The sequence below is a fragment of the Rutilus rutilus genome, assembly GCF_951802725.1.
Source record: "Rutilus rutilus genome assembly, chromosome: 17".
Taxonomy (NCBI): domain Eukaryota; kingdom Metazoa; phylum Chordata; class Actinopteri; order Cypriniformes; family Leuciscidae; genus Rutilus; species Rutilus rutilus.
The window spans coordinates 29,080,040-29,098,722 of record NC_140230.1 but is presented as its reverse complement, the minus strand read 5'-3'; the positions used below and the strand labels follow the sequence as shown (position 1 = coordinate 29,098,722).

The 18,683-nt window shown below is 37.9% G+C and overlaps 2 protein-coding genes across 2 annotated transcripts in view; one reads left to right on the top strand and one right to left on the bottom strand.

The window, feature by feature from the left end:
- The window catches only part of dek (DEK proto-oncogene), a 379,089-nt gene that overhangs the window by 92,951 nt on the left and 267,455 nt on the right, over nucleotides 1-18,683 (bottom strand). The window lies entirely within an intron of this gene.
- LOC311275870 (neural-cadherin) overlaps nucleotides 13,623-18,683 on the top strand; it is a 124,043-nt gene continuing 118,982 nt past the window's right edge. Inside the window, exon 1 of the mRNA XM_084385151.1 lies at nucleotides 13,623-14,472. Within this exon, the coding sequence (XP_084241277.1) occupies nucleotides 13,785-14,472 (688 nt within the window). The 5' untranslated portion in view covers nucleotides 13,623-13,784. The remainder of the gene's footprint in view (nucleotides 14,473-18,683) is intronic.

Here is an 18,683-nt window from a genome sequence, read left to right as displayed (position 1 = left end):
TTGTTTTGTCTCAAGATGTTTTGTCTCAGTAATGTGTTTTTTTGTTAAGGCACATTTTAAAAAGCTACTTAAATGTCCTTATTGAACTAAGGCCTAATCCTGGTTTAATCTAAGCCCTGTCTGTGAAACCGTTGCATAAATGTAGCCACTATTTTAAGACTGTCTTAAGATAGTTTGACCAACTAGCATCTAGACAAGATAATCAGTCTTACTTTTCCAGTTCAAATCAGACCGATCTACCTTTTTATGTAACTGGCTTTAAAAAGTAAGGACCAGTTTTGAAGAAAAAAAAAAAGATGACAAACTTTTAAGACTAGTCTAATCAGTTTATGCAACTGGTCACAGGCCTTAAACACTGCCAGCTGTGTTTCTCAAGAAGTCTGACCCAAGTCTTCTTTCACTGCCAGGCAACTCGGTGCCTTCTAATTTTACGTTTTCTAGCTTTAGCACTATCTTCTATCTTATAAATCCTAAGTGGGCACAAAAAGTGCTATTGAGTAAAGCACATGACTGCATCATTTTATAGGCATTAGTCCAGGACCCAGTGGAAACAAGAGATTAACAAAACTATTTGCTTATCAATGTGAAGAGAATATTGTCTCATTTACTATCTTTTTGTATATTCTGTTCTGTTCCCATCTCACCTCGACTGTTCTTGTTTCAGTCTCTTCTCTTCTCAATCTCGTCTCGTCTCTTCTATGGAGGTTCACGCTGGAGGCCAATAGACCAACAGGCACGTCATGCAGCTTTGGACTAACAAGCTGAAGGCTTGTCACAGACACCCCCACCTGAAATGAAGTGTAGTAAGCCCAGTAGCATTTGTGTGTGGGTCGAGCTTGGCTCTGAGTGTCAGCTGATGTTTCACATTAAGGCTGCACAGAGACACAACCCCCCCTCAGCCCTCTGAGAGCAATCAGACCCGGAGAAGGCCACATGTTCTCTTTGAGCACCAGTGCTGCGCTTGTCTTCCTGTTGCAGGTACCCGCTGACAGCCACAAACGCTGCCTGATTAGCCTGCTTCCTCCAGGGTTTTCTTTTCCTCAGGGCCAAATAATGGCTGGCCTTGGAAATAATTGCTCACAATGAGCGAGGCGCCAACACAGAGCTTTAATATCTCTGTCCTTCACTACCGTGTCTTTCCACTAACACTCTAGCAGGTCCTCAGCCATTTAATCTCATTGGCCTTAATGTAACTCCACAGAAACGTCAGTCAGGCGAGTTGCCGGGTGCCAGGAGTCGATCGAAGATGGCTTGGCAGACTTAGAAAAAGGGGAGAATTGTTATGTTTGTTTACTTTCCAGTGGCATGTATTTGGATGGATTTATTCAGTGAGCTGACCACAGGCTAGAGGTGATTTACTTGGATTATTCCCAGACTCCCTCATCGGGACTGTGACTGACAAACAGGGAGCAAAGTCAACTTTAATACTAGTTAAGCCAGGTTCTTATGAATCCGGAAACCCTTTTTTTTTTTTTTTTTTGGCTTAATATAGTACCAGTGAGTGTGCTGCAGCAGAAAGAACTTGAAAACTTATCCACAAAACTCAACCTTGCGTTCTGGAAATCTCGCTCTGAGAGTTCTTTGTTTGTCCAGGGTTCACAGGTTTACAGTTGTTGGCCTTTTTTTTCCCAGAAAGGTCAATGTCACATGTGGTTGTCATGGGTTCTGACAACTCTCTCTAGAGGGGATAGTTCACTCAAAAATGATAATACTGTCATTATTTACTCACCTTCATGTCAAAAGAAGAATCTTAATGCAGCTGTTTTCCATAAAACAACAGATAATGTTTGTAAAAAGTGTTTAATTTGCTTATTATATACATACACACACACTACAGTTCAAAAGTTTGGGTTGGTAAGATCTTTTACTGCTATTTTTACTGTTTTTGACAATGTCTCTTATACCCACCAAGGCTGTATTTATTTGATCAAAAATACATTAAACAAAAAATGTATATGTTAATAGGATTACAATTTAAAATACATGTTCTATTTATAATACAATTTATTATTTATTTGCTCCAGTCTTCAGTGTCACATGATCCTTCATAAATCATTATAATATGTTCATTTGGTGCTCAAGAAACATTTCTTATCATTATCAATGTTGAAAACTCTCTACTGCTTAATATTTTTCAATATAAAGTTTGAGAGAACAGCATTTATTTGAAATATCTGCATAATTAAAAATGTCTTTACTGTCATTTTTCATCAATTTAATTGTCCTTTCTGAATGCAAGTATTAATTTCTGTATTAAAGTACAATTCCTTACTGAAGTAAACTGGCTGTCCAACAGTCATTTGTTCAGATTTGTCCAAATGTCTTTTCTTCATCCCCCCCTCTTCTAACCTTAAAATGAACCCTTGAAATCCTAACAGTTCAAACCTTAAGCCATATCCTTTTAATTACTGGTCATTCATGACATCTCATTGTGAGATGAGATCAATATAATCCGATTCCATTCACAGTGTTTTGCAGGATAGTCCATGTGTCTCTAGGCATCAGTATTTTAATAGTGCTTCACAGCAATATTAGCACTCAGAGTGTAGATGTTTGTATATTTGCTGCTTAGTGTTCATAACTTAGAAGGTTACACCTTGTTATTGATGTTCCTGCATAAATTTGCTTTTATTGCAGTGGCCTCATTTATTTGTGCTGCTGTGTTTTCTGCAGCCATCTCTACTGTGAACTCGTTTTTGTTGTGTTTTCAAACGATATTATAATCAAGGGAAGATGTGGACTCGTATGTAACAGAAATACAGGGCACAAAACCCACAGTGCACACAAATCCCTCTTTAAGTGTGTTTGAAAATAGTCAGGTGCTCCATTTTTGTCACAGATGCAAAGAGGAGACAGTGGCGCCCTGAAAAAGGGGCAGAGAGCACGTGTCTGCTTGAAGTGAGAGGAGCGAGTGAGTCACACAAAAGCTTGTTTGTGGATGTCGCAGCAACAATGCGGCCGCGCTGAGTGTATTCAGGCATACAGGGATGCACCGAGACAGCTTGTTTGTGAACGGAAAATGAGACTACCCACATTCTGCGAACACCAAACCGCGTACACAACTCTAGGCTCTCTGTGGTGCTTTGTTAAACCCACATAGTGATGAGGTTTTATAATTAGCCCGTTCCTCCAAAACAAAATGCTAGCCGTTCTTGTTTTTGCCCTTCGACCTTTGAGGTGGGTTTTTTTTTCAAGTTGTTGTTGTCATAGCATTTGTCGGGAGTTTTTTCCATGCTGTTGTTTTTCAGACTGACATAAAAAGAAAAGGAGGACATCAGATTGTGCAGAAAGACTGGCTAATGTGGCTCTTCCTATTCTATCATCTAGGTTACAAGCAAGAACATCCCCTTCTTGTTCATTCATTAGCCCATAATAACATCAGTTCAACTTCAGAGTGAAGTTTTTTTATGATTAAGTCATTATCTAATAAGAATGTTAACCAGATTTTTCGTAAGTTAATTTCTTTTGGTGTTTTTTTTTTAATGAGTTGGTGCATCTTTAAGACATCATGGACATCCTCCAGACATGAAGTTACCCCATTTTGGCAATTCTAAAATAAAGTGCAAAAGAAGATTAATCATTAAAGATGGTGAATGTAGTTAAGAGAAATGTTGGTTTTAAATATTCTACCGTTCAAAAGTTTGGGGTTAGTACGTTTAAAAAAAAAAATGTTTGACAGAATCCTTACTGTTTTCTATTTTTATATATTTTAAAATGTAATGTATTCCTGTGATGGCAAAGCTGATTTTTTCAGTGTCAAATTCTCTCAAAAAAACAAGTGTGCTTTTAGTATAGCCTACTTCTTTTAAACTAAAAATAATAACGTATAGGCTACTCTCAGTCTACTTTTAAGGGACTTCTTAGAAATGTACTTTAATTTACACAACTGTTCTTTACTTTTACTGACAGAAAGTCTCTATTTGGCCTATACTTGTAATCAATATTTTGACCGAGATATAGTTAAAAGTATAATTAAGTATTCTATATATGTAGCTTGCAGTTGTTTGCTCGAGTGGCCTATTAAATACTTTTTGCACATATTTTTACATCATTAGATGTACGTCTTATGAACTTACATTGCTTACAAAACAGATAGGCTTCCGTTTCTAATACGGAGTATGTGAATTTTTGTGTAGTCCACTGGTAGTGAAGGAATTTACTTCAAATCTTCTTAAAGTACAGTTAAAGGTATATTTCATGTATAAAAATGAATACCTAGGAACATAGTAGTTGGCCTATACACTTGATGCAAAAATTATATTTAAATAGTAAGCTATAAGTATGATGTTGAGTTTACTTAAAGAAAACTTACAAGTATAAAACTATCAAACTAGTTTACTAAGAGTATACTTCAAAGTGTACTTTCATAAACAATGTGCTATTTAACTAAACTATCAGTATACCTATAAGTTAACTTGTAGTATAGTTGCAGTACAAACGAAAAACATAGTTGAAAACTAGTGTTACACTTAAAGTATACTTAAAAGTATATTTTATATACTAAAAAGTGGGCCAATTTTGTCCCAAGCAGCATTGAAATAGTACACAAGTATCTACTAGATCATTGCTATTTACTACATATTTAAAAAATATACTTGAACTTTTCTTAAGTATATATAAAATTAAGTAAGGGTTTCTTATAATCAGTGTTGTAAACTTTTTTTTTCATCATACTTTTTATTTATTTAATTTTTTTTATAGAAAATTCAAAAGAACCTTTATTTGAAATAGAAAGCTTTTGTAACATTATAAATGTCTTTACTGTCAGTTTTGATCTATTTAATGTGTCCTTGTTAAATAAAAGTATGAATTATTGATCATGCTAGCACACTAAAGAAAAGAAGTGGTAGCTAATAGCGTAGTATACAAAAGAACAAAGATTGATGCAATTCGTGTTCAAATCTCTGTGATCTTGAATAAGACATGAATGTATTTTTATACACCCAGTTCTATTTGTCACATTCCTTCCAACAATAGAGAAAGTTTTACATTTTTTAAGAGACGCTTTTAGCTGAGAGTCTGTGTAAAAAGCTTGTGCTGATGAGGGGAATTGCCTGGGATTCGCCACAGGTATAACAGATGATCATTTGTCTCAGATGATACACTCTGTCACAAATGGTTAAGCATTAACTGGTTTCAAGGGGGCTTCTAAATGGAGCAGACAGAATTAGAAGGGGCTTTCATTGATTGCAATCAGAGGGAGTTGGGGGGAGATTGCTGGCACTCTAAGTGGAGGAGACACTGTGGAGAAATGGTTTGGAGGGCGCTGTACTGAGAACAGCGTGCGTGTGGCACAGAGAGAAAAACAACACTGATTGTCCATAAGACATGAGGCAGGGCGCTGATGGCAGAGCTGCCGGAGGCCTGATTGAGTGATTTGCGTGGCTGGCGGCCAGAGAGATGGAGGTACATGTTGGGCACAGGTGGCACGATTAGCGGTGCATGGCTCGGCACAGCGACACCTGCTGGCCATCGATGGAATTCACCCTGCTTAAAACAATAGCTTAAACCAGCCTAAGCTTGCTGGTCTGCCTGCCTGATCAAGTTTGTTGACTGGTTTTAGAGTACACTTTGCAGCTAAACACTAGCTTGGCCATGCTTGGAGACCACTTTGAACCAGCATCTCTTCATGTTTGGTTAGATATCTGGCTAATTCACATTCAGATTATAAAATGGTGCATATATTGTTCAAGAATAAGACTAAAGGCCATTGCACACTGAGTCCGAATTTTTCGTATGCGTTTTTTCGTGTTCGTCAGCCTAAAAATTCGTCACGCACAGAAACCTTGCACACTGAGTCCGATGCGTATTTTTTACACATTTGCGGAAAAAACGCAAACAATACAAAATGGATTCGTCAAGCAGTGAGGATGATTTTGTTGCCCTGTCTCTTCTTAAAAAGAAAAGAAAGAGGAAATATTAGTCCATCCAATTCTGACTTTGCGACGAGAGGAAGGAGAGTTTCACCTCCTAATTAAGGAGTTACGAAATTATCCCGAGCGATTTAAAATTTACTTCAGAATGTCAGTGGAACAGTTTGACGATTTGCTAGCGACACTGGAACCACATTTTAAAAAGAATTCTACCAATTATCGTGAACCAATCCATCCTGAACAGACACACACACACACACGGCCGGCCAGCCGGCGGAAGCACTGGGCAGACAGAACAGCTGTAGCCTACGTTTTTTAACCAAATAATACATTATAGTATTCGAATTGGCTGCTCAATCACACCTTAATCGATCCGAAATTTCGATCAAATTGAAAGGAGTGGTTCCTTTTCTAATACGATCGAGAATCATCTGCCACAATCTGTCTTTATATTCAGTGTTTTTGTAATCTGCATTTTGTTTATCATACAGTGCTTTGTGCTGAGAGACCAAGTGTATAAACTTGTCAGACGCCATTCTGGATGTTGTCGTTTGCTTGTATGGTGGCTCTGAATAGTCAAAAATCCTCTCAAAACGCTGCCTGTGGATGCGAAAAACGCAGAAAATCGAACCCAATCCGATTATTTTTATTACGGACGAAAGTTTCGGAGGCAGTGTGCAAGCGTGATTGACATACCGTGAGGTCGTATTTATTTTTTAACGTCCGAAAAATTCGGATGCGAATTTCGGACTCGGTGTGCAATGGCCTTAAGAATATGAATACTTTTTGGGCTTATACTATTGACCAATAGATGCGCTTGTGATCAGGCCCTGCTCCAGCTTTGAGATGTGAGGTTGGCCAAGTGACATTCCTGGTGGGCTGGAGTTTTAACATTATTAAAATTTTTCTCCATAACAGATTTTGTAACTTTATTTTATAACCAAAGGGGCAGGTTTTAACTCTATTTATAAACACACAGGACTCAACATTAAGAGTTTACTAGTTACTTGCCCTGCCAAAATGTTCACTGGCCCCGCCACAAATAAAATAAATAGTATTTTAATAAATAATGTTAAATAAAGACAAGTAAACTGTCAGCAATAAAATAAGAATGACTTAACAAATTACAAGCGAAAGCACAAATAAATACAACAACAAAGATACAGTATTCAGGTACGAAATACTATGATGTCTCCTGTAATCCTATTAAAGCTAAAGAAGTTATTCAGTCAAGAGCAGAATTGAACAGAGATTTTATTTTTTATTTTATTTTGTTCTTTAATTAACGTTAATGACACAAGACAGTAGCAGTATTATTAAGCTACTGTCACTTTAAGACCAAATGCACGGATCTGACACACATCAGATTTTTTACCCTCAACTGTTTACGTTCCTTAAAACTTTTTAATTGAACTCAGTTTAGACTGTGCTTACGAGGAGACTCGCCAAAACGGGTATTTTGATGTAATTTTTTGTATATACCATGGGGCCAGGATGGGCCAAGCTCCTGATTGTGGAGCCGGGCCTGCTTGTGATTTGGTTTTAATTTATTTTAAATGTCAGTCAAGCAAGATTCAAACGCATGACCTCTCTCTATTAAACCAGGAAATATTCCACTCATCCCCAACAGCTCAGATGAGGCACTCTGACCCCCTAAGGTTGAAGTCTTGTAACGCCCCTGGTTTGGTCCAAAGTGATGGTGATTGTAGTGAAAGGAAAGCTGCTGTCACAGGCAGAGGGCTGGAGTGTAAATCTGTTGAGAGGAGCTGAGAGGTAAGGACACATGCATTAGGACAAGACAGGCTGTCCCTCCATTGGAGACAGAGAGTGATGTTCAACCATGGGAGATTGATGAGCTGTCTCTACTCTAGCAATTGCATAGGTCACAGGAGAAGAACGGTGTCATTCTCTCTCCCGCTCCCTCTGTTTTTGTCACTCTTTCTTTATCGTGTTTCTCTCTTTATGTTCAACTACGCATTATCTTTCACACAAACCTATCCACCTGTGAGTCCCAGATGTCAAAGAGCACATCTCTCTGGTGTTGGGCCGTAGGAAAGAAAATAAGAAATTAGATCTCTTTAATATACAGTATCGGTTAATGTAGAGCAAATAGAGTCTTTTGTAGAATTTCTGGATAGCAAAATAACGATTGTTTTCAAATAGGATTCTGAACATTTCTCTGTCCTTCATTGATCTGACAAACAGATGGTCTTGGCCCAAACTTGTACCATTTTTGGAGTCAGTGTTGCTGAGTTTTGCTAGTTCAGATACTCAAACCAAGGGGTCAAGGTTTGGCAGGTCAGCACCTGCTCATAGATGCTGTAACTACACAATCGGGACCAACAAAACTTTCTCGTTTGACAGCCATTCATTTTTGCAGGCAACATATAGCTAATATTTTGTTATATTAGATATTTTTTAACAGATTAGGATCCCCTCACCCAATGAATAGTCTTTTCCAGGTATTATAGACCTTCAAACAGAGCCACGATTTAAAAGTTCTGCGAAACCACAGCATTTACACAATTTGGGCAACTGACCTATATGGATTACTTATCGCTGTCTCTGGATAATAAGATGGATTATAATGATTGTCAGTTTTCCTATGGAAAAGCATAAAAGTATTTTGTTTTGTAGGGATGCAAAATATATGTATTTTCAAAAATGTTCTCCATTTATTAGTGCTAACAATTTATTAACTCTGTTAAATGTAATCTTTATCAAACCTTAAATGAATATCCATTTTTCCTACTGTACATTATAAAGTTGTAATGCCTAAATTCACTTGTAGCTTTTACAATGATTGTTTTTAGTGTTTTATTTAAACAAATTTGTATTATGATATTAAAATAAAATATCGGCTAATCATTGGGTTATCTAAAAATGCTTCTAAAACTGAGCCAACTAGGGTAAAACTGTAGAAAGTTGTAATGAGCACACGTCTGCACAAGAGAGAACAATACAGATGCAATAATGATGGGATGAAGCCAGAAGAAGAAAAGAATGCAGGAGATGGATTTGAGAATGACAGAGAAGAGCTGGTAGGAGGACGATGTGACAGAGAGAAGCAGCTCTGCAGACTCTGATTTAAGATGTTATCACTAGAGTTGCGGGGACGGGCCCGGGGACCGTCACGTCTGCCTTTCTGTCAGTGAGCATATGAGGAACCAGTCAGCAATCTGATACACCAGACAGGAGAACAGAGACCGATTCTGTGCACACAGAGAGGAGATGGACGAGCAGGGCTACTCTATAGCTGTTGAATAATTCTTTCTCTGTCTGTGATACAACAGGGGCGGAGGCAAAATAAATCCACCTGGCATTCATTTGACTGTCAAGTTCTCAGATTAAAGAGAGAGTGCAGGAAGGATGGAAAGAGAAAAGAGAGAGCACAGATGGAAATGAGGGGGAAACGAGCCAGTGATGGCAAGAGAGAGAATTCCTGTCAGTTCTGGTGACCTTTGACGGAGAAACTCAAGGTTTGCGAGATTGCCGTCTTTCCCTCTCCATTCCTGTCACTTTTTCCTCAGAGAGGCATGCCAAAATATGATGAAAGACTGGCGTGAGTGGCTGTGACATGACATTCGACACCGTCAACTCGAAACCCATTCTGCTGTCACACGCACACACTGCCTCTTGGGGTAAATTGCTGTAATTTGTGTTATGCTTCTCAAAGAGAGGTGAGGAGGAGGAGGCGGGCTGCAGTGGGAGCTTTCATGCTTAAACGAGTCTATTTGACTTTAGAGAAATGTGCAGGTGATTGCTTTAATCCATTTAAAGCATGCACACATCTTTCAGCTAGCGTTCCGAGCACACCGCACCATTCAGATGGTTCTTTCTCTGGAAATCAAGTAAATGGCGATATTAACATATTTCTGAGAGGTTATGTCACGTCATATCTTGTATATATTCTGTATTATGGGAATGATTACGGTAGAGGTATGACAAGGTGAGGCACATGTTGAGCTGATGGGAATGAGAATAAATATATCCATGTGTGGATCTTTTGTTTTTCCACCTTGCCTCATCTTTGGCACTGCGCTCATTCATCACAATTGACAAAGGTTCAGCGCACATCTGAACACAATATGGACACGTGCACAGCACTGTACCATCATCCAAGGCCCGTCTCTCAAGAGACATTAAAGGAATAGTCAACCAAAAGGTCAAAGTTTGGTCATTGTTCACTCTTTCTCATATAATTTCAATCTCATATGACCGCACTTTTGTTTGGAAGAGGAGTAGGACTGGGAATCAATTCACATTTCCCAATTTGACTTGATTCAGATTCACTGGCTCTTGATTCAATTCAGAAATTGTTTCCGTTTGATTCCATTTTTATTCATTTGGATAAGTTTCAGTTATACTGTCCATTCTGCTTACCATTTTGGCACTTTAAGTTGTACATTAACAAATTAACAACAGGACCCAAAAAGTATGGAGTTCAGTATTTATTTAACCAATCTGCATTGTTAATAATTCATTCAAAGAACTTCCTTAAAAGAGTGGTTTGTTCATCAGTCAAATTACACTGAGTTGTATTCACCAAGGCCCTGTCTACACCTGGTATTAAGATGCATTTTGGTCGATCGGATCACAAGTGGACGACGCTAAATACAGGTGTAAACAGGGACTAAAACATTTTGAGCTTGTCCACTTTCAACCACTTCTAGAGGTAGTCTGAAACGCATTCGACCAGATTGCTTTTGCAGTGTAAACGCTTGGTCGAATGCATTCGAACAACCGCAAAAGACCAGCTACTCTCCGCCTACTGACTTAACGCATAAACATTCCATAAACGAAAAATGTACCAGGCACATTGTTCTCTCACCATTCCTGATTTCTAACACACACTCATGAGCCATAAACAAAAGCTGCTGCTCTCCGTTATTTTTTTTCCGTCGTCTCCAGGCGTGTTCATATGTAAATTGCGCAAGCTTATTTTGTCCATTAGTTCGAAATCAAAAAAAATAAAATAATAATACACACATTAACCCGCCCATAGGACAGAAGTGGTTGGAAGTGGACAAAAGAGACGGATTAAAACACCAGGTGTAGACGGGTGTGTATGTCTCCCTCGTCTTTGTGTTATCCAATCCAATCAAACCAAAATAAATCGACCAAGTCTTAATACCAGGTGTAAACGGCGCCTAAAGATCTGGCCAAATAACAGTCATTTACCTAGCCTACAGAGGAACACAAACATTCTCCAAAGCTTGTCTTTTTGTATTCCACAGAAAAAGGAAAATCATACGGGTTTGGAACAACGGATTATAAGTAATGACAGTATTTTGAATGTATTCCTTTCAGTACTGAAAAGCCTTGACTGTTTCATATTTCTGCAGAGTGACGAGAATTACTTTAAAACCCTGAAAATTTTAGAATAATTTTTCTCCTTTACAGATGCCCAATATAATGGTTACAGAACCACAAAGAGCTAAGGGGAAAAAAACAACTCTGTAATGAATCACCCACTACAGAATCCATAATAGCACTCATATCTGTTAATTTCATTTCCATTTGAAAAGCAGTTTGATTTGAAAAACATTGTTACACATCAAAAGAAGGAGACTGGAATCGGGCCCATCCTATTCATCTCCTTGCCTTGACAATATAGACAATACATGCAGTATGTGCCCATTATGCGTTTCTATGATGGAACATCACGGAATACCCAGCACTTACAGACCAGCGCTAATTACCAAACTGAAAAGGAATGAAAGGGAAAAATGAAATGTGGTTTAATAAGAAAATAATTATGATCAGGAGTGTGCAATCGTGAATTGACCTCATGGCAAAAAAAGGTTTTGTTTGCAATACAAAGCGGCTTCATTTATTACCATACGGATTGCGGAATAAAATATTCTCTAGCTCGGCATTGTAGCACCAACAGCAGGATGTTTGACATCACAGGCTGATTTGTTTCGATCCTACCTGTCTGTGCATGTCCATTGTGCCTCAAACTGAATCCATCAGCCAGATGACATTGAGTGAGGGGTGGATATGGAATCTACCAGCATGGCGGCTGAAGCTATAACCAGCCAAACCTTGACCCTCTGTCTAATAGTGTTTCAGAGCAGCCATATGAAATATGCCACCCAACAAAGGCATAATGCAGTGACTATGGCAACAGTGAAAATGTCTTTTAAGGTTTTTTTTATTACATTTTGATTGATTTGATATCAAATTTCTTTGAATCCATAAAGTAACTGATAGTAAAAAGTAAGCCTTGGCTAGCTAGTTGTTCACACTTCTTAAGATATGGGTCTTAACTTAGTGGCTGTGTTTATGGAACTGCTGTTATTGCATCATAATTCAGTTAAATGTGTGGTTACAATATTTTGCCCTTTGTAGAGCAGTAAGTTGCACGGCATGCACTTGTCAAGGGTGGCACATCAGGTTTTGGGTGGAGATGGATGAAGGAATTTGGAAAATGTTCTCGGTTGGAAAAAACAAAAGTACCACATGTTGGTAGTGTTGGCTACACTTTAGTTTAGGGTCCAATTCTCACTATTGACTAGTTGCATATTACTAGGATATTGGCTGTTTATTAGTACTTATAAAGCACATATTTATGCCTTGTTCTGCATGACCATATTCTACATCTCTAATACCAATACCCAAACTTAACAACTACCTTACTAACTATTAATAAACAGTAATTAGGAGTTTATTGAAGCAAAGTTAATACTTAGTTGGTGAGAATTGAACCCTAATCTAAAGTGTGTCTAATATGAATTAAGCATTATTCTGTCACAATCCAGACACTTAATTTAAAGACTGGAAAGATCTGATATACGCTTTTAAAATAATGTGACCCCCATGTAACTGGCACAGTTAAAATTCTTGTTGTTAGTCTGTAGTTGAATGGCAGGTTACTTATCTTGGTGGTCCTTTGCTGATGATCGAACGATGGTTTAGATTCTTGATGGCTTTTGTTTTTATATATATATATATATATATTTTTTTTTTTAGTTTGTTAAATTGCTTTTCTTTTTTTTTATCTGTGACATCTTATATAAATGACTAGTTGGGATGGTAAATTATTTTATGTTTTTTTTTTAAGGATGTCTCATATGCTAAACAAGGCTGCAGTGATTTAATCAAAAATACAGTTAAACAGTAATATTGTTACATTTTATTTCAACTGAAAATAACTTTTCTATTTGAATATATTGTATAATGTTATTTATTGTTGTGATGTCAAAGCTGAATTTTCAGCATCGTTACTCCAGTCCTCGGGTGTCACATGATCCTTCTGCTGATTTGGTGCTCAAGAAACTTTTCTTATTATTATCAATGTCAAAAACGTTTGTGCCTTTTAGTAGTTTTGTGGAAACCGTGATAATTTTTTTCAGGATTCTTTGATGAATAGAAAGTACTGTATTTAGTCTAATTTGAAACAAAAAAAAATTCTAACAATGTAAAAGTCTTCACTTTTGATCTATTTAATGTGTTGCTGAATCTTTAAAAATAAATATATTACTGCCCCCAGACTTCTGAGTAATTTCGCTGTAAAAACAATTTAATCTGCATCCTTGGAAACTTTACTTACTTTTGACTATTGAAAGCTGCTTATCTATTTAAATTTAGTGGGAGGGTCTATTCCTCCAGGCCGACCCCTCCGTCACTGTGATTGGCTCACATTTTGAAGGCGGGGCCCTGGGTACCACATGGAGATGCTGTGTATCGGTGGATGTGGGAATGAGTGAGAGCGTGGTTGAATGATGCCGGTCGAGGAGCAACACACAAAACACTGACATATTGTATTGAAAACTTAAACCGTAGATAGTGTGCAAAAAGCTAATTTATCTTATTTAATGGTGGCTTGGGCTACATTTGTAGCATGTTATTGATGCATAAGGGATAAAAGTCAGATTTTAAGGACAGAGTGGCAGAATTGATGGAATAATGAGGGCGCACTTACGGAATCCGACTTTTTTCAGATTTCCTACTGCATGTTTTTTCATTATTTTGATTGCCATTCCGTTTGTGCATTCGACAGTTTTTTATGGACAAACTGAGGAAAACGCACCGCCTGGAACTGTTGTCGCTGGGTTTCTTTTTCCTCTGGAAGACAAATGCAAAAAATCTAACTTGCCTGGACTTGAAACAGTTCTGACAGGGGAGAACTCGTCGGATTTCTCTCTTGAATATCTGGACAACACAGGATTCGTGTTAAAAACCACCAAAACTTTTGACGTGAAGTCCAAATCTAGCTATGCGTTGATCGCGCGCTTGCCGCCCTGCATAGCAGAAGAAGTGGCGGTTAAAATCGAGATACTTGATAAAAACGACAATACACGACTATTTAACGTAACAACTGACATAATAGATATTCTTACCGGTGTTAAAAGCCGAGTTAGGAAGCCAAGAGCCATTTCTGAAGCAGTATCCTACACCGTTACAGTTTCCGAAGATGTGAAAGTCGGAGACTTGATCTTTACGGTACCGGACCAGAAGTTCGAGAAGAAGTGGTTCGAGGTGGTTTCGGACGGACACTCACCGATTCAGATAGAAAGAGACTTGGGACGCGTGTACTTAGCGCATCGTTTGATGTCAACAGCCGAGGTCATGGTTAAAATCCACAACATGAGAGGTATGTTCATAGCCTTTTTAAATTCACAGTTTATGCGTTAATTTGTGTTATTTAAAGGGATAGCGCATCCAAAATGCAAATTATGTCATCATTCACTTAGCACAATGCTGTTCAAAACCTGACTTTATTTTCACACAAAATGACATGAGACTCCAGTCACCATTCACTTTCATTGCACCTTTTTCATACAATGAAAGTGAATGGTGACTGAGATTGTCTTTCTGCCTAACGTGTCGGTTTAGTAGCCTAATGGCAGAATTTGCATTTTAGGTGAACTGTTCCTTTAAGTTTGCATTCGATTTGAAAACTGATCACGACCATGTCCATAAAGGAGAGCGCATCCTTTTGGACCATCGATGTATCTATCTTTAAGGGTATTATTTGGTTTTTTTTTTCACTGTGCCTCACAGCTTCACGGAAGAAAATCCACATACAATCAGTGGCGCCTCCAGGATTTTTTTCATAGGGTGGCCGAAAGGGGCCAGCAAAAATGTCAGGGTGGCACAATACCAGCGCTTAATTTGAGCCGGAACACGTTACGTCACCTCCGACATTGGATCCGGAACCTTTTTTATTGGATCCATCATCCGGCACCTCCCGTGTCACTAAAATGAAATGCCTAAATGAAAAAAAATAAAATTACTTTTTGTGTAGTGTTCAATATTTGTGACGTGCGCGCTTGTTGTACGAGTCGAGATTGCTGTATAGCCTCGATCGTTTAACTCAGAGGAAAAATGTAAAAAAGACAGGAAAGTTTGCTTAACTTTTTCAAATACGCTGGACAGTCAGATCCGAAACAAGCAAAAATCGTTTCCGCTGATCAAAAAGGAGACCACGCGGTGGACACAGCCTAGTATCGACATAATATCTCGTTATTTCGAAAAAATAAGGGGACATTCTAATCTGCATTAAGCCACATTGGTTTTATATGGGAGGAAAATGCTTAACGTGTAAATGCGTTCATATTATGGGCTCATCTGTTGAATAACAACATCGAGGGGAAGCTCGATTTTTTGTACATAGCATAGCCTATTTGTTAGGATTTTAGTATCATAATGATTAATAAATGCACGCGTAATTATCCGTGAACTTGATTTGAACAAATACCTTTCAACTTGTGCAAAATTCAGAATTAAATGAATGTGCAGAAATTTGTACAACTAGAGGGTATGTAGGCCTACTATAATGTTGTAGCCATTAAAAAACGCATTTAGTTTCATATTTGTTAAAATATTGTAATGTTATTTTTTTTTTTTTTTCATTTATGTTGATTTATGAAAAGTGAACAGAACAACACGAGCAAGTAAGGATGTGCAATATGAGACATGGAGCGGGTCAGACATGATTTTGACCGTTGAAGTTGAAGTTGTTTTGTAGAAAAGCCTTCTTTAAAGTGAATTTCGTTTTGTATAAATTGTATCTTAATTTTAATCAATTTTTCATCAACCAATTGCCTGTATTTAATGAATAGGCTATGAAACAACGGAGGCGCCTGCGCGCTCACTTGCATTGTTGCATTGTACGTGAACTAGCACATCCTAACTTAACGAAACTCGGTGTATGCCTCACACAGACATGACAAATAAATCAAATACACAAAGCTTGAAATGTCTTTAAACGAAATAATTCAAAACGAAAAAAGAAAAAGGCTACTCTCTGATTATGTAATCCATTAGGCTTATTTATGTGCATTTCTCTCTATAGGCGCGTTCACACAGAGATGGCGATCGTCAACTTCATCTTTGCAGCCGAGTCGACACTTTTAGAGAAAACACTTGTTTATTAATAAAAATCAATACACGCGTCACCGGATTTACAGATGCATGCACACATATTATTTCGAAATAACTAGATATTGTGTTGAAATAAAATTATTATTAGGGTAGAGTGGGGGAAAACGCCCCCCTTAAGGAAAATGTGACATTACAGTGAAACAAAACATAAATGTGACTAGAATTGCCATCCCGGTTTTGAGTGACTATGGCAGGAGTTATTCACCAAATATTAAAATTGCTCAGCCTTCATAATTAATTAGTATTTCCACTGAAAATATTTTTGTACAAAGGGGGCGTTTTGCCCCAGCGGTGGGGTAAAACGCCCCCCAAGGTAGGGTAAAATGCCCCCTTTCTTACCAACCAGTTTGCTTCATAGATAAACAGCAAAATTAACAGACAATAGTTTTTAATCTCTAAAGGTAAAAGGCAAGTAATGTATCAACATGTATATATATTAATATTTATTTCAGAAATGTTCAAAATAGGCAAAATTAACTACCTTCCATCAGTGAGCTAACTGTGCTAGCAAGCTAGCTAGTTAATGCTCACTTGAGGTATTTTTTTCATGTTTTGTTCAAATATTTTGATTTTACCACCTAGTTATACTGCATTAAGTGTAAAACAAAGGATTTGATAGACAGAAATATTTTATTATAGTAATTATGATAGAGAAACTATGCCCCCGGGGGGGGGGGGGCGTTTTACCCCTCAGCGTAGGGGGCGTTTTACCCCACAAGCTATGAGTTTTTTAAAATAATGTTTAATTTTTAAAATATAATTATATTCCTTATAAATAATATATGATCTCAAACTACAGACTTCACTATTCATCTATCATACATCACTGTGATATCCTGCAGAACAATATTCTCTTAAACACTTATTTACTAATATCTGAAAATTATAGCATTTACCATGTAATCCTCTTCTCTTCAAATGTGTCGCTGGTGTCAGCTTCTCCATAGAGATTTGTATATCCCCGTTATCAACGTAGTGCATAGCAACAGTAAAAACCTATATTGACTACTTTTAGTGGTTATTTTGGGAAAAACAGGTGGGGGGCGTTTTACCCCAGGGGGGCGTTTTCCCCCACTCTACCCTAATAATAGCCTACATCTTTTAGAATAGGCCTATTTGATTGAATGCTGAATGTTGCGCTTGTTCAATTTAATAAAATTAAAACTTGTTGTTTAACTAAGCTGTTTAAATTTAATTGAAAGACTCACGCTGTATGAAATCTATCGAGTCGGTCAGCGCCACCACCAACACAAGTGACGCAGACAGAGATGAAAATGTGGAATAAAGCTGTTATTTTTGTTTTATTTGCACAAGTATTCTCGTAGCTTCGTAAAATTACAGTTTAACCACTGATGTCACATAGACTACCTTTTCGATCATCTAGGAACTTTTCTGGGCCTTGAACGTCATACTCTGCTGTCTTAATTTGCATTCTGGAGATGAACGGAGGTCTTACACGTTTAGAAATGACACGAATGTGAGCAATTAATGACAGAATTTTTATATGACATACGAAAACCAAGTTTTACTTACATTAAGTTTACTCTCCTGCGTTGCTTGATCCTCCTGAACTTGAACGAACCATGTCCATGTGCTGCATGCTTCGCGGTATTGCGGCTATGGCGGCTGCACGTGTAAAGTGCGCGAAGTTGCCGCAATGCACTTAAAGAGGGGGAGGGGTTGAGAGCGTATTATACAGCTCATATAATACAAGTTTATTATTTTAATTTTTTAATATAGTGTTTCATTAATAACTATGTTAATTTATAAAATAAAATCACTATACTAAAAACTCCACTCTTTCTGGTTGGGGGGGCCAATGGGGTGGCCAGTGTCATTTTGGGGGTGGCCGTGGCCCCCCCTGGCCCCCCCTTGGAGGCGCCACTGCATACAATAGGCTTACGTAATACAATATTCAAAGGAATGCGTCATAATGAGTTTTTAGTTGATGGGATGCTGCATATGTGGTGTTTAAATTTTAATGGTATGGTAGGCCTACATCTCATAGCTCAGACTGAATTATTGTGAAACAGATACATTAGGACATGTTGGCTGAACTCAAATGAGATCACTTTGTATCATCAAGTAACTGGGTTCAAGTGAACATAAATGTTATGGAGAAAGTCTTCTAATTATAACTAAGAGCTTAGCTTAAGTGGTTGAGGTCATGCAGGTCTGATTTCGCTAATCAGAGCTCTAAAAGCAAACCTTTATTCAATGTTTGTTTGGGGTAATTAGTGATATTTATTCACCTGGAAGTCACCAGACAGCACATGTGGTCTCAAATACCTTTGCTGGGGCAGATGTGTAGTTGACGTTGGGGGATATAAATGTTTGTTTTTGCAAGCAAAGGTCCCAGTCCATCACCTGAGTACACCATTGGGGTTGTTTGTGATTCTGATTGAGGTCATCTCTGTG